This window comes from Schistocerca americana, chromosome 3, assembly GCF_021461395.2.
Source record: "Schistocerca americana isolate TAMUIC-IGC-003095 chromosome 3, iqSchAmer2.1, whole genome shotgun sequence".
NCBI classification, from domain to species: Eukaryota; Metazoa; Arthropoda; class Insecta; order Orthoptera; family Acrididae; genus Schistocerca; species Schistocerca americana.
This window is the reverse complement of record NC_060121.1, coordinates 833,978,797-833,995,005: the sequence shown is the minus strand read 5'-3', so window position 1 is coordinate 833,995,005 and position 16,209 is coordinate 833,978,797. Positions and strand designations below refer to the sequence as shown.

Here is a 16,209-nt window from a genome sequence, read left to right as displayed (position 1 = left end):
GCTTCTGCCAGTTTTTCCATTCGTCTGTAAATAATTCGCGTTAGTATTTCGCAGCTGTGGCTTATTAAACTGATAGTTCAGTAATTTTCACATCTGTCAACACCTGCTTTCTTTGGGATTGGAATTAATATATTCTTCCTGAAGTCTGAGGGTATTTCGCCTGTCTCGTACATCTTGCTCACCAGAAGGTAGAGTTTTGTCAGGACTGGCTCTCCCAAGGCCGTCAGTAGTTCTAATGGAATGTTGTCTACTCCCGAGGCCTTGTTTTGATTCCGGTCTTTCAGTGCTCTGTCAAACTCTTCACGCAGTATCGTATCTCCCATTACATCTTCAACTACATCCTCTTCCTTTTCCGTAATATTGTCCTCAAGTACATCGCCCTTGTACAGACCCTCTATATACTCCTTCCATCTTTCTGCTTTCCCCTCTTTGCTTAGGACTGGGTTTCCATCTGAGCTCTTGATATTCATACAAGGGCTCTCTTTTCTCCAGAGGTCTCTTTAATTTTCCTGTAGGCTGTATCTATCTTACCCCTAGTGAGATAAGCCTCTACATCCTTACATTTGTCCTCTAGCCGTGCCTGCTTAGCCATTTTGCAGTTCCTGTCGATCTCATTTTTGAGACGTTCGTATTCTTTATTGCCTGCTTCATTTACTGCATTTTTATATTGTCTCCTTTCATCAATTAAATTCAACATTTCTTCTGTGACCCAAGGGTTTCTACCAGCCCTCGTCTTGTTACTTATTTGATCCTCGGCTGCCTGTACTACTTCATCCCTCAGTAAAATCAGTAAGTGGGTCAAAATCATCTATTCATTAACTCAGTGACCATACTGGCACCGAAACGAAACATAACAGAGACAAGGCCGAAATACTGAGTGTTGTCTTCCGAAATTGTTTCACCACGAAAGATCGTAACACGGTCCATACTTTCAATCGTCGTACGAACGTCGAAATAGCAGATATTGAGATAACCGATCGCCGATTAGAAAAACAACTACAATCTCTTAGTATTGAAATGACGTCAGGACCAGATGACATACCTATAAGATTCTGCAAAGATTAAGCGAAAGAACTTGCTCCACGTCCAGCAGTGATTAATCGTATATCGTTTTAGCAACGCAGGATACCTAGCGATTGGAAGAGAGCGTAGGTCATTCTCATTTTTAAGAAGGACCGTAGGACTGATTATCACAATGATGGACCTATATCGTTGACGTCAATCTGATGTAAATCTATGGAACGTATTTTATGCTCAAGAACTATGACATTCTTGGAGAAGGATAATCACCACTAAAGATCAACATAGATTCTGCAAACAGAGATCCTGAGAAACTCAGCTCGCTTTGTTCCCCCATAAGATCCACAGTGCCGAAGACAAAGGGGTTCAGGATGGTGCTGTGTTTCTTAACTTCATGAAGGCATTTGACACCGTCCTGCACTATCGTCTAGTGAAAAAAATACGAGCTTATCCAGTATCGGAGAAGATTTGAGACTGCATTCAAGATTTCCTTACCGATAAAGATGAAACGTATATATACACTCCTGGAAATGGAAAAAAGAACACATTGACACCGGTGTGTCAGACCCACCATACTTGCTCCGGACACTGCGAGAGGGCTGTACAAGCAATGATCACACGCACGGCACAGCGGACACACCAGGAACCGCGGTGTTGCCCGTCGAATGGCGCTAGCTGCGCAGCATTTGTGCACCGCCGCCGTCAGTGTCAGCCATTTTGCAGTGGCATACGGATCTCCATCGCAGTCTTTAACACTGGTAGCATGCCGCGACAGCGTGGACGTGAACCGAATGAGCAGTTGACGGACTTTGAGCGAGGGCGTATAGTGGGCATGCGGGAGGCCGGATGGACGTACCGCCGAATTGCTCAACACGTGGGGCGTGAGGTCTCCACAGTACATCGATGTTGTCGCCAGTGGTCGGCGGAAGGTGCACGTGCCCGTCGACCTGGGACCGGACCGCAGCGACGCACGGATGCACGCCAAGACCGTAGGATCCTACGCAGTGCCGTAGGGGACCGCACCGCCACTTCCCAGCAAATTAGGGACACTGTTGCTCCTGGGGTATCGGCGAGGACCATTCGCAACCGTCTCCATGAAGCTGGGCTACGGTCCCGCACACCGTTAGGCCGTCTTCCGCTCACGCCCCAACATCGTGCAGCCCGCCTCCAGTGGTGTCGCGACAGCCGTGAATGGAGGGACGAATCGAGACGTGTCGTCTTCAGCGAAGTGAGTCGCTTCTGCCTTGGTGCCAATGATGGTCGTATGCGTGTTTGGCGCCGTGCAGGTGAGCGCCACAATCAGGACTGCATACGACCGAGGCACACAGGGCCAACACCCGGCATCATGGTGGAGAAGCGATCTCCTACACTGGCCGTACACCACTGGTGATCGTCGAGGGGACACTGAATAGTGCACGGTACATCCAAACCGTCATCGAACCCATCGTTCTACCATTCCTAGACCGGCAAGGGAAATGGCTGTTCCAACAGGACAATGCACGTCCGCATGTATTCCGTGCCACCCAACGTGCTCTAGAAGGTGTAAGTCAACTACCCTGGCCAGCACGATCTCCGGATCTGTCCCCCATTGAGCATGTTTGGGACTGGATGAAGCGACGTCTCACGCGGTCTGCACGTCCAGCACGAACGCTGGTCCAACTGAGGCGCCAGGTGGAAATGGCATGGCAAGCCGTTCCACAGGACTACATCCAGCATCTCTACGATCGTCTCCATGGGAGAATAGCAGCCTGCATTGCTGAGAAAGGTGGATATACACTGTACTAGTGCCGACATTGTGCATGCTCTGTTGCCTGTGTCTATATGCCTGTGGTTCTGTCAGTGTGATCATGTGATGTATCTGACCCCAGGAATGTGTGAATGTGTCAATAAAGTTTCACCTTCCTGGGACAATGAATTCACGGTGTTCTTATTTCAATTTCCAGGAGTATATATATATATATATATATATATATATATATATATATATATATATATATATATATACTCCTGGAAATGGAAAAAAGAACACATCGACACCGGTGTGTCAGACCCACCATACTTGCTCCGGACACTGCGAGAGGGCTGTACAAGCAATGATCACACGCACGGCACAGCGGACACACCAGGAACCGCGGTGTTGGCCGTCGAATGGCGCTAGCTGCGCAGCATTTGTGCACCGCCGCCGTCAGTGTCAGCCAGTTTGTCGTGGCATACGGAGCTCCATCGCAGTCTTTAACACTGGTAGCATGCCGCGACAGCGTGGACGTGAACCGTATGTGCAGTTGACGGACTTTGAGCGAGGGTGTATAGTGGGCATGCGGGAGGCCGGGTGGACGTACCGCCGAATTGCTCAACACGTGGGGCGTGAGGTCTCCACAGTACATCGATGTTGTCGCCAGTGGTCGGCGGAAGGTGTACGTGCCCGTCGACCTGGGACCGTACCGCAGCGACGCACGGCTGCACGCCAAGACCGTAGGATCCTACGCAGTGCCGTAGGGGACCGCACCGCCACTTCCCAGCAAATTAGGGACACTGTTGCTCCTGGGGTATCGGCGAGGACCATTCGCAACCGTCTTCATGAAGCTGGGCTACGGCCCCGCACATCGTTAGGCCGTCTTCCGCTCACGCCCCAACATCGTCCAGCCCGCCTCCAGTGGTGTCGCGACAGGCGTGAATGAAGGGACGAATCGAGACGTGTCGTCTTCAGCGATGCGAGTCGTTTCTGCCTTGGTGCCAATGATGGTCGTATGCGTGTTTGGCGCCGCGCAGGTGAGCGTCACAATCAGGACTGCATACGACCGAGGCACACAGGGCCGACACCCGGCATCATGGTGTGGGGAGCGATCTCCTACACTGGCCGTACACCACTGGTGATCGTCGAGGGGACACTGAATAGTGCACGGTACATCCAAACCGTCATCGAACCCATCGTTCTACCATTCCTAGACCGGCAAGGGAAATGGCTGTTCCAACAGAACAACGCACGTCCGCATGTATCCCGTGCCACCCAACGTGCTCTAGAAGGTGTAAGTCAACTACCCTGGCCAGCAAGATCTCCGGATCTGTCCCCCATTGAGCATGTTTGGGACTGGATGAAGCGTCTCACGCGGTCTGCACGTCCAGCACGAACGCTGGTCCAACTGAGGCGCCAGGTGAAAATGGCATGGCAAGCCGTTCCACAGGACTACATCCAGCATCTCTACGTTCGTCTCCATGGGAGAATAGCTGCCTGCATTGCTGCGAAAGGTGGATATACACTGTACTAGTGCCGACATTGTGCATGCTCTGTTGCCTGTGTCTAAGTGCCTGTGGTTCTTTCAGTGTGATCATGTGATGTATCCGACCCCATTAATGTGTCAATAAAGTTTCCCCTTCCTGGGACAATGAATTCACGGTGTTCTTATTTCAATTTCCAGGAGTGTATATATCGGATGCTCTTTAGTGCTGCTCCCAGATGACGCGTTTCTCTGTAACAAAGTAGCATCGCCAGAAGGCAGATAACCCTCAACGTAAATAAATGTAACATATTGCGCTCACATAGGGAAAGAAATCCTCTAGTGTACAGCTACACTATTGACGACAAAAATCCTAGTGGGAAAAGTAGATGCCAGTCTCAGATTCATAGGGAGAATATTATGGAAATGTACTCATACATGTAAGATGTGGCTTCCAAGGCGCTTGTTCGACCAATTCTTGAGCATTGTTCAAGTGTCTGGGGTCCCTACCAGATATGACTGATAGAAAAGACCCAACAAAGAGCGACGCGTTTCGTCACGGGATCGGTAAGCCGGCGTGAGAGCGGTACGGAGATGCTCAACAAACCCCACTGGCAGACGTTATAAGTGAGACATTGTGCATCACGGAGAGATTTACTATCGAAATTTCGAGTGAGCTCTTTCCGGGAAGCGTCGAACACCTTATTATTTCCCCCCAGATAAGTTTCGTATAATGACCACGGGGAGAAAATTCGAGAAAATAGAGGCTATACATAGGCTTAACGACCATCATGCTTCCCACGGACTATTCAGTAGTGGAGCAGGGTTGATTCAAATGGTTCAAATGGCTCTGAGCACTATGGGACTTAACATATCAGGTCATCAGTTCCCTAGAACTTATAACTACTTAAACCTAACTAACCTAAGGACGTCACACACATCCATGCCCGAGGCAGGATTCGAACCCGCGACCGTAGCGGTCGCGCGGTTCCAGACTGAAGCGCCTAGAACCGCTCGGCCGCCGCGGCCGGCAACAGGGATGGAGGCCTCAATTACTGTACAAATAACATGCTCCGCCACACGCAATTAGGTGGCTTACGGAGTACGATGTAGATACCATAGCTTCGGACATTAATGACTTCATGTCTCGAAAAGTACCCCACGAAGGGATGTCATCGGCTGTTCCTAAAGTTAATTCTTTCCAACAGGTAATCCCATTATGGAACTTGTAACCAAATCCTCCGTTTGGGAGACGTGAGTTTTGCCCGGAGCTTGCGAGAACAGGCTTAGATGTCAGGTTTTGGGGAGATGGCATTCGGTATTGGAGCTTTGGAGAGAGGGTTTATTTAGTCTTGTATCTTTGGAGAGAACATTTCGGTATTGGATCTTGGGCGAGAGGATAGGCACCTTCATTTCGCCCTAGTGCAACAATCGCATCGGCCGATGCTCCCTTCCTCCTGAATATTGTCGTACGATTTCACAACGTAAACGTGTGAGGTTTGAAAACCTATAGGCGTGTGTAGGTGGGTTGTGATCAGGTGTTACAGCCGTGGTTCATACATACTGACTAATGAGCGAGATCTCAGCAATGAAGAGACAACTTAAGTTTTTTTCACGGAGTAATCGTAAGCCACTCCGGCCACATTCGAGCAATCACTCTGCGCTCAGCACGGCTAGGAATCTTCGTGCATGATTCATGATATGGTAGTCTTTTCCCTTACACCCAAAGCTCCACTATGGATCTGCCACGTCAAATGATCATTAATTTAATTTTTTAAGAGGGGCTATGAATGTTATGTATCACTTGTCCTTGAGGCTATTGGTCACAGTCTGTGGTTTCCAACCCTCCTCTAGTTATTGATCACGCATATTATAGTAATAAAATCAGGTGCAGTGGAAAACGTTTCGTTCTGCTTTTCTACCTCTTCGTTCACTTCGTCATTTTCCCACGTGTAATGGGAATTCTGTGCCTTTAATGACGCCTCTCTGAAAGACGTATACCGAAGTTCACTATCCTCATTCTCCGGCTTGCCATATGACGTTTGAATTAACTATAAATGAGCCATACTTTCTCTAAAGATGTCGCACGACATTGCACTCCAATAGTGCTAGTTCATAGAGAGTCTACTCCCCGTAAGTAGTGTTATAGCTGTAAACAAAACCACGGCATATAAGAATGGTAGATTTTATAACTGATACAGGTTCAGAGTCCATATACCATAGGTGCAGACATGTTGTATGTGGGTCCCATGGGATGAATACGTAATTTGCCCACAACGGACACCTTTTAGTATGACTGCAGCTTTATGCACCCCCAATGAATTATTGTTCCACAATGAGTCGCATGCTTAGATTCAATGGGTGTCTAACAAATAATTAGGCACATTTTCAAGGATGTCAATAGTGAAGTCACATTCCATTCCAGTACTTTGCAGTAAATATAAATTCTATGAACTCAGTGTAAGCTGGCCAAGCAAGTTAAGAACTCATTATGTGCCCGTTGTATCAACGGCGAGAGCGGGTCAGCGAAATATGTATTATCATTATTATTATTAATTATTAATGAACCAGTAGACATAGGATGAAGTGCAAGATTGGAAACGGTGCAACGATGTGAGATGCTTCTTTCAATGTATTGCCTGTAGGTCTAATTTATTGTACATTTGAACGATGGGCTCTTGTATTAATGTTTTGTTGTGACGCAGCAGCTTGGCCCGATGTGCGATGGGTTGTTCGTGGTCTGTCACAGTTCATCATTCGGCGAGGCAGCGTCTGCATCGGTTTCTGCACGCCGGGGGCTTTAGGGCAAAGAGTCGACCGCGCCGGATTTTGGCGAGGTTCGGGGTCTGATCATCTCTGGGCATAAAACTTTTTTGTTGTTCGGTAATAACCCGTGGTGCGCTATTCAAAATCTGTGATATATTCTGAGTGGCTGTTGGTCTTAGAATTAGCTGTGCTTTTTTGGTGATACATTCTTGTGTTGTTTCACTATTATACTTTAAGAAAGTACTATGAAACACCGACGTACATTTTATAGTATTCCATTTTTCGATTTAGTGAAGCTGACGTGCAACGTGATTTGGCATTTAGGCGTCATTTCAATAGATAATAGTTTTAGCAAATCTCGTACAACTTGTTTGCATTTACGCAAGCTTAACTTCACGCTGTATTCCATATATTTACCACTAGCATTCGATACCTTGTAACACTTTCATGCTAATGTGCTCTTTGACTATTTATTATTGTATATATACTTGCATTCATCTTTATGTAAATTTATATGTACACGATGTATGAATTAATTTGTTTATTTGCTGTACAATCAATTATGTATATTATGTAAATATCGCTGAGTAATCGCTGAGGGAGTGTTAGGGATACGTTAGATTTTTGTCAACGAATAAGTATCGTTGGAGTAGCGGCGTCTCTGGACGCGGAAGGATGTTACGTCAGAGCGCGCGCTACACACAGAGAGAACTCTGGTGTGAGAGTTGGTGAAGTGCGGACACATGGATGGCGTGCACTGTACTGGAGGAGTGATTGTTTAGCGGCACGTGGCAAGTGATGAGCGTGGGCGGTGGAAATATTGGCTGCAGCAACATCTAGAACCCGCTACGCCAATATCATTGCCAATAACTCCCGTGCTCGCTAATTATCATGGGAAGGAGCCAGCAGCAGTATTGTCGTCAGCAACTTCGTCACAGCGAGAATGGACTCAAGTAAGATTGCTGCATCACAGCTTATTCTCAACTAGTTTTGTAACGGCGTTACTCAGCATTGTGGTGTTTCGCGAGTGAATAATTACCATAGTTTAATCAAAACTGTTTACCCGTGATTCTCCTAAAATCATTCGCCAAGTAGGTTTCTGTCCTGTCCTATTGTTACAATAATCCGAGTACCGTTTATGAAAAATGAAAATTGCAGTGCCCGTTAATTTTGCTTATGGACTAAATGATTCAGTTAGATTAAAAATTTGAACTTAAAGCATTCAGTAATTTCAGTCTCATTAACATTAAATTTGAACTTTAATCTGAGGCGATCTAATTGTTGCAAATAGTAAATCAAATTAAAATGATTCCTGGCACTATGAACAAAAGCACTAACTAGAATTAATGAGTGAATGCAAATATCAGTGATTATTGTAATTTGTTGTTGGTAAAGTTCTGGTTCATATTGTGACTTGCAGTCGTGCTAAAGTATAATAATTGCCTTTTGATACAGTAATTATCAATTTCTACATCCCTGTTCTGAAGTCAATAGCTTTTATTTCAATTATAGTTTGCCATTTTCCAAAATTCATATGAAAATAGTAGATGTTATTGTGGGGTAGCGCCATTGTCACTTACAATAGTAAGTAACCATTAATCTAAATGTTATGTTGTATGTTTTCAAAATTTCAGCTCTATTAGTTAATGATATTTCGAGTGCAAACGATTTTCTTTCTCGCTTTATTACGTAAATGTTTCAGTTGTTTTTGCTAACGTGCGTGCAGCCCTCTGTTGCCGCGCGTGTTCGGGTAATTCTTGACATTGACTGTTCGGCTCATTAATTCACCTACCGAACCGAAATTTTGCCCAATTGGGCTGGCGACCGCATTTCTCTTACCTATAATTATTACAGTAACTCTTATTATTCTGTTCTGATCCACGTGGTACCCCTTCTCGTTGGCACTGTACGTGAATGATAGCACATACCTTTGGAACAACCATACTAAATTTTACAGTAATTAAGTAGGCGGAATAAGTTGTCCTAGAAGACATCTTGTTGTTAACCTCACCCTCATTTATCGACTTTATATTGAATCTTCGAAACGATAGCCTTTTCAAAATTTTATTCCAATTGTTTAGGCACGTGCTTACATGGTCATATATTTCTAACATTGCCGACAGAAGGGAAGAGGGACTTTACAACCTGTAGTATTAGGAGACTGCTATACGTAGACTATACTTCTGTGAATGACTACATAGATACTTTTAAATTTATCGATACGGTTTTTTTGTGCCGGCTACGTCATAGATCATCCTGGAATATATTTTTATAATTACGAGCGTTATTTAATTACGGAGACTTTGCACAGAACATTGGTTTTTTTGTATTACTGTGTTGACTTCCGCGATTTGTGTAGAGATTCTGAGACGAATTAGTGAATAATGCACTTCGTATTTTAAAATTTGGAATACGTGTTTCTTATTTCAGGATTATATCCCCCATACTGTTATAAAATATGAGCTTTGGAATTATTTTAACGGTTTGCGTAATTGCACAAACTTGTAATAGCTTCTAGACATGATGGGAAAATTCATCAGGATAGTAGACCTATTTCTTACTCTGATTGTGTTTCTCGTAATAATAAGAATCCATTACTTTTAAAATAAGAAATAGCAGTCGAAATAAGAAAAAGGGAATTCGTAGCTTGTTCTGAGTGATTTAGGTGCTCGTTTTCACCGTTGATGTTCGAGATTGAAACGGTCGTAAAAGAAATAGGTTGAAAGGAAACATCACGAACTACAGTTCGGTTCACGAGTAGAGAAAATGTACACTCTAGAATGGGGCGAAAGATTTATTTTATCATTACAGAAATTCATCAAGCATCTTTGTATAATATATTCAGTAGTTGTAATTCTAGAGAATAATAGTTTAAACATAACATTTGATGTCCTCGCAACGATTCCCAAATGTTAAGTAAATGTTAATTCTAAAGAATAATAGTTTAAACACAACATTTGATGTCCTCGCAACGATTCCCAAATGTTAAGTAAATGTTTGAGACGTGCGTTTGTGGTCAGGCGACATTACCAATAAGGAAAACATGGCAGAGCTAACCGGCACAGACGTACGATGACACTCGGGCACCTAATCACTGCATTTATTCTCATTGCGGTGTTCACGTCTGATAAGATGGTCCCGTGCGAGCTAGGTCTTAGTCCGTACAAGAGCCCTGCTACCACGAACATTTAGAGCACAACATCACTTCCGGTGCTTGCAATGTATAGAACGAATGCAGTTAGGTTACTGCAAGTCCTTCTTTTTATGCAGCTACATATCTTCTTTAAGGCTGCTGTGTACTTTACTTGATGTTATTTCTTAGAGTTCAGTATGAAGCTAGAGCTCTGCTCATAATACTGTATATACGTATGAAGGTAAATGTTCTATTTATTAAGCTGCTTCATACTGCTACTTCAAACTTAATAATTTCCCAATAGTTTGTGACTCACTTCCACGCCTGGACCTTGCAATGACCTCCACCATATGTTTAAAGCAGATAAGTCCAATAGTACATCCGATGGAGTAGAGGTACTCTAGATGAGCGTAAACACAGTATACTGTAACTTTTATGCATCTGAACATAAAAATGCTTGATCATTCTGGAAACAGTAATCTCCCCATACTGCGTTGTTATAAATTTCACGCAACGGCGTTGAGAAATAGAAATGTGTAGCTTAATTCTCGGCGACGCAAATACGTTGCGTAGTCCTGATTAACTAAACTGACTCTCATGATTACAGATACAAACTAGGCTAAAATTATTTATTTCAATTTACGGCCCTATTCGTACCGTGCATCAAAGTTGCAGCTCTACCCGACAACAAGGTTTTTCGACTTCTACGGAAATCATTATCGTATTCCACGATCTCCACCTGCAACATAATAGGTATTTAATACGGAGATTTTTAACGTCAACTGTAGATACTTTTCTTCTTTTGGATTCCGCTATCAAATGGACAACTAAATTTGTGAATTATTTTTCCTGTTATATTCCGACATCAAAGAAATACAGTGAGACGGTCATTTTTGTGAGAGATGTTTCATTTAACTTGAAGATACATTTTCTTGAGTAACGGGATGTACAACCTATTGGGAGTCACAGGGACAAAGATTTATTGATGGTCCTTGGATGTGAATGCTGTTTTGTATATGTGTAAATATTGCAACACAGCATTTCTATATATGATGTACGACTGCAATGGATGTGTGAAGAAATGAGCCCATACGAGATGCTTTGGCACCCTTTTAAAGAGATTAAGAGCATGTAAAACGTAATGGTGACGTATTTCTAGATGAACTGACTGCTACAAAAGACCGTGGGAGGTGGGGCAGTAGCTAGCACACTGGACTCGTATTCGGGAGGACGACCGTTCAATCCCGTGTCCGGCCAACCTGATTTAGGTTTTCCGTGATATCCCTAACTCGCTTCAGGCAGATGCCGGGATGGTTCCTCTGAAAGGACACGACCGACTTCCTTCCCCATCCTTCCCTAACCTGATGACACTGATGACCTCGCTGTCTGCACTTTTCCCTCAAAACAACCGCCGGCCTGTGTGACCGAGCCGCTCTAGGCGCTTCAGTCTGGAACTGCGCGATCGCTACGAAGGGGACTGATGACCTCAGATGTTAAGTCCCATAGTGCTCAGAGCCCAAACAACCCAACCGAGCTTCTACATAGGTTCTCCAGTAATAAACGCTGCCAGTCCACACGGTAGTGCTTGGAGAGTGAACATCTCAGATTTATTTACCATATTAAATAAAAATGATTTCCCTAAATTATGAAGGCTGCCCAGCATTATAGCGAAATGAGCAATGAACTTAATAGATATCACCTCTTCCTGAGTACCTAACTGATTCTTAACCATTATAAAACCTTCTAAAAACAATTCCAAACTGCAATTATCAATCAATTTTGAGCAGCAAATTAACTTACTGGGTAACTTTTCTTGCTGACAGCATAGAATATTCATTTCCAAACTGAACTAAGAACCTAAAACTAAATGACTACGCTTCATAGGAAATCCTCAACATCATGATCATCGTCATCTACCAAGATTTATGTCTCTGAATTTCACAACTTTTGGAACTGATTCGTAACGTAACCTTTGACAGGAATTCAGTGTTGATGTTATCAGCTGTCAACTACTCGCGAGGCCGCAAAATCTTAGGAGATAGTTTACGGAAGAAAATCTCTAAGCGCACACAGACTGAGAATAATCAGAATGGAAAGAGGTCACAAAGTGATTAACTTACTCCTAAACTGGGAAGGAAAGTAATTTCGTTTGTTGTGCTAAAAGGAAAACTCAAGGGCGTGCCGTTGAACCCATGTTGTTATTCAAGCAGGTAGTTTTCCCAGCCAACGTTTTTCTGTAGAAAAGCATTTAGCTTACGGAAGAGATGCTTTAATGTCCGGAGAATCGTGCATATGATCTTATTCTCACTGTCAATAAATGTTTGTTTTAGAATCCGTGACTGTGTATTGAATTTGAGTTTACTCCATTAATTAATTTGAGAATCTTTACAGGCTCATCCTCAGATGGTGCACATGGAAGCCACGGTAAATCTGCATGTACTACTACATGCTGGAAAGATCCAATAGAAAAATACACATTGTCAACGAGGTTTAAATTCTGTTAAATGTCAAACGGACAATTCAGTGACCAGTCTTAATCGCAATAACCACTTTTCCAAATACCAATTCCATCTAATAATTACGTATCGTATGTTTAAATAGGAGTTACACGTATAAAGTGTAGCTCGCATTTGAATATATGATGCCTAATAATTAGATGAAATTGGTAGTATACTTATAAAGTGTGTCGAACAAAGTCTGATAGTAGGTAATGTCACGCACTTATGCTTCACTGCTGCTGTAGGATGCTGCTGTGATGATGGAATAGTATGTTGAAACCGGTCTTCAAAAATGAGATTACTGCGCAGCACAGCATTCATAGAAACACCAACACACACAGACACACACACACACACACACCTACCTCTCTGGTACCTTATTAATAAGATTGAAGAGAAAAAATAGTGGCGACAGGAGTAAATATACATTAGGCTGATGGTGCACATTGATGAATAGGAGTTGTGTATAGCGCTTTTCCACATTGTACTGGAATATACTGTACCTGGAACTCCATTTTCGTTTTACTAAGGGAAATGTTATTCCACCGTGAATCTGTTGACCTATAGACCTGTTTCGGAGGAATATCTCTCCATCTCTACACCACTTGCATAACCTAAAATGAATCAAATGAACAGTTACACTGGAAAAAGGTTTATAATGCTGAAAACAGTATGCAGGTAAAAAAAGCTGTATGGTGACGGAAGGCATTTTTAATACTTTGAGTAATACTTCTGCAGCCACAATCTAATATTCAGGAAATAAGAAAAAGAATCTGTGGAGAATGGAACAGCGGTGATCAAACACTCGTGAGAACTGTTATCTTGTCCATATTGTTCACTATCATTTTCATAAGTTGCGACATGGTCGCTGATTAAAACAGCGATCGAGGAAGTTAGGAATAAATTCCTTTTGTTTGCGTCAATTACCATAAAACGTTTGATCTTAAGACTATCGCTACTGACAGTACGAGTCGGCCAGCACTGTGGCCTAATTTATACTGTAAGTAGGCTGTTTGGGGTTTTATAGTGGTAACGCCACGTAGCGCTCTGTATAAAAATCACTGACTGTGCTGTGTGCAGTCTGTGGCTGTTTGGCGTTGTTGAAATATTCTCTATTGTAGTGTTGGGCAGTTGGATGTGAACAGCGCATAGCGTTGCGCAGTTGGAGGTGAGCAGTCAGTAGTGGTGGATGTGGGTATATAACACTATTAAGGTAAATACATTGTTTGATCTCTATCAAAATTTTTCATTTGCTAACTATGCCTAGCAGTAGTTAGTGCCTTCAGTAGTTAGAATTTTTTATTTAGCTGGCAGTATTGGCGCTCGCTCTATCGCAGTAGTTCGAGTAACGAAGATTTTCGTGAGGAAAGTGATTCATGAAAGGTATAGGTTATTGTTAGTGAGGGCCATTCTTTTGTAGAGATTATTGAAAGTCAGATTGCGTTGCGCTAAAAATATTGTGTGTCAGTTTAGTGTTGATCAGAATAAGTAAAGAGAGTAATGTCTGATTATGTTCAGTTTTGCTCAGCTGTTTGAAAATCGAATAACGTAAGAGGTTTACCAGCACACTCATTCATAAATTTTTCTAAGGGGACGTTTCAATACCGTATTTTAACTATGTGCCACTGTCGCTGTGTTATATTAGGACACGTTATAAAACAGATTTCAAGATGGTCATTGATGACCGAAACCGGTAGTCTAAGGACCAAACGTATTGTGATCATTGACGGACATAAAGAAATTTATTCTTCACTATCAGAATTTCTGGAATCGTGACTGTGAATACCGAAAATGGTGCATAGATGGCGATACATAGCAGAATTTCGTCCCCGTATCAATGTCTCTGAAATAATGGGTAGGACAGAGCAAATGAGGGAATTAGAGTAAACTTCTCTTTCCTACTCACCTACAGGGACTCGATGAGGACACCTGGTGGGACGTCGGGCTTGTGGAGACCAGGTCCCAAGTGCAGGTGTACCTCGTCCGCGATGGCGGAGTAGGTAGCGGCTGCCCCGCCTCCGGCGTCGCCTGCAGGTGGCGGCTCGAGCTCCTCGGGGATGGAGCTGGCGGTGGGGCGGCGCACCGAAGTGCTGCGGCAGTGCACCGCCGACGTCAAGAGCACCGAGTCGAGCGTGTCGTTGCCGTTGCAGGTGGTGCGCTCGGACTTCCAGCCGCCGCCGCCGCCGCCGCCGCCCCCGCCGTAGGAGCGGCCCGACGCGCCGCCCCCGGCCGTGGTGGCGCCGCCGCCGCCCCCGCCGGCCCTGTTGCTGCCCCCGCGCTGGCCTCTCGCCAGCAGCGCCGCCCGGTCGAAGCACGGCAGCACCTGCTTGAACTCCTTGCGGAAGTTCTCGTTCAGCCAGGCGTACAGGAACGGGTTGTAGCAGGTGGAGCTCATGGCGAGCGCGTGCACCACGAAGAAGCTCAGGTTGAAGTACTCCCAGCGGCCCGTCGACATGTACAGGTCGTTGGTCAGGTTGACGATGGTGAGCGGCATCCAGGAGACGCCGAAGATGGTCACCATGGCGATGAGCATTCGGTTCGTGCGCCTCTTGCGGTCCCTATCCGCCTCCTCCCGCCTCGAGTTCTTGCTGCCCGGTTTGGCCCTGGCGCGATCGTTCAGCTTCAGCGAGACGTTCACGTAGCAAAAGGTGACGATGAAGAAGGGCAGGACGAACTGCAGCGTCGCCGTGAGACCGCCGTACACCTGCCGCACCCTCTCCGATGGCCAGTGCTCCTCGCAGTAGAACGCTCTCCTGTCAGCGCGCAGCACGGTGTATACGCCGTACGGGAGAGTAACCATCACGGAGAAGAGCCATATGCAGGATATGATGATGGTGCACGTCGCCAGCCTCATGCGCGGCTTGAACGGGTAGACGATGACGAAGAAGCGGTCCACCGCTATGGACGTGAGAGTCAGTGTCGATATGTACACGCTGGTGCCCTGCGCGAAGGCCACCACGTGGCACAAAGTACTGCCGAATATCCACGAGCCCAGGAAGGTGTAGAGAGGGGTGAAGGGCACGCAGAGGATGCACAGCAGGATGTCCGACAGGGCCAGGTTGCTGATGAACAGGTTCGTCACCGTCTGCATGGCACGGTTGCGGCCCACTACATAGCACACGAGCACGTTTCCGAACACGCCGAGCACAAAAATACAGGTGTATATCATGCAGAAGAGGGCTTGCACTACCTGGTTCTGGATAATGTCGTTAAAGATGTTGTACTCAGTCAAATTATACCTGGCAACTTCTGAAGCAGATGTGAGGTTGGAGAGGTTCATACTCTACCTGAAATTGGTGCCTGCTGTCCTATCAACGCCTACTACCAAGAGCAGACGAGTAGGTTCTAGAAATTGGCATGTTTACGTCGCCATAATTATCTCTGTTAGAGCATTAGCCAAGTCGTTTTATTGGTACAGGACGTATTATAAAGACCTGCACCGTCTTAAACACGTGTGACATCCTTGCCTTTCATAGGTCATTTCCTCAGTAAGACATTTGATTTTATGAAAGATTAGATAGCAAGAGGAGATTGTGCACTCGTCTCGCAATCTTTCACAGGTAACTGTATCGACGTA

At 44.8% G+C, this 16,209-nt stretch overlaps 1 protein-coding gene across 1 annotated transcript; it reads right to left on the bottom strand.

Moving 5' to 3' along the window:
• Positions 1-14,538: 14,538 nt before the first annotated feature.
• LOC124606429 (prolactin-releasing peptide receptor-like) lies at positions 14,539-15,992 on the bottom strand. Its single transcript, XM_047138410.1, has 2 exons — positions 14,937-15,992; positions 14,539-14,864 (listed from the first exon to the last, which is right to left on the bottom strand). Exons 1-2 carry the CDS (start codon positions 15,910-15,912, stop codon positions 14,539-14,541), a joined length of 1,302 nt encoding a protein of 433 aa, XP_046994366.1. The 5' UTR covers positions 15,913-15,992.
• Between the last annotated feature and the right edge of the window lie 217 nt (positions 15,993-16,209).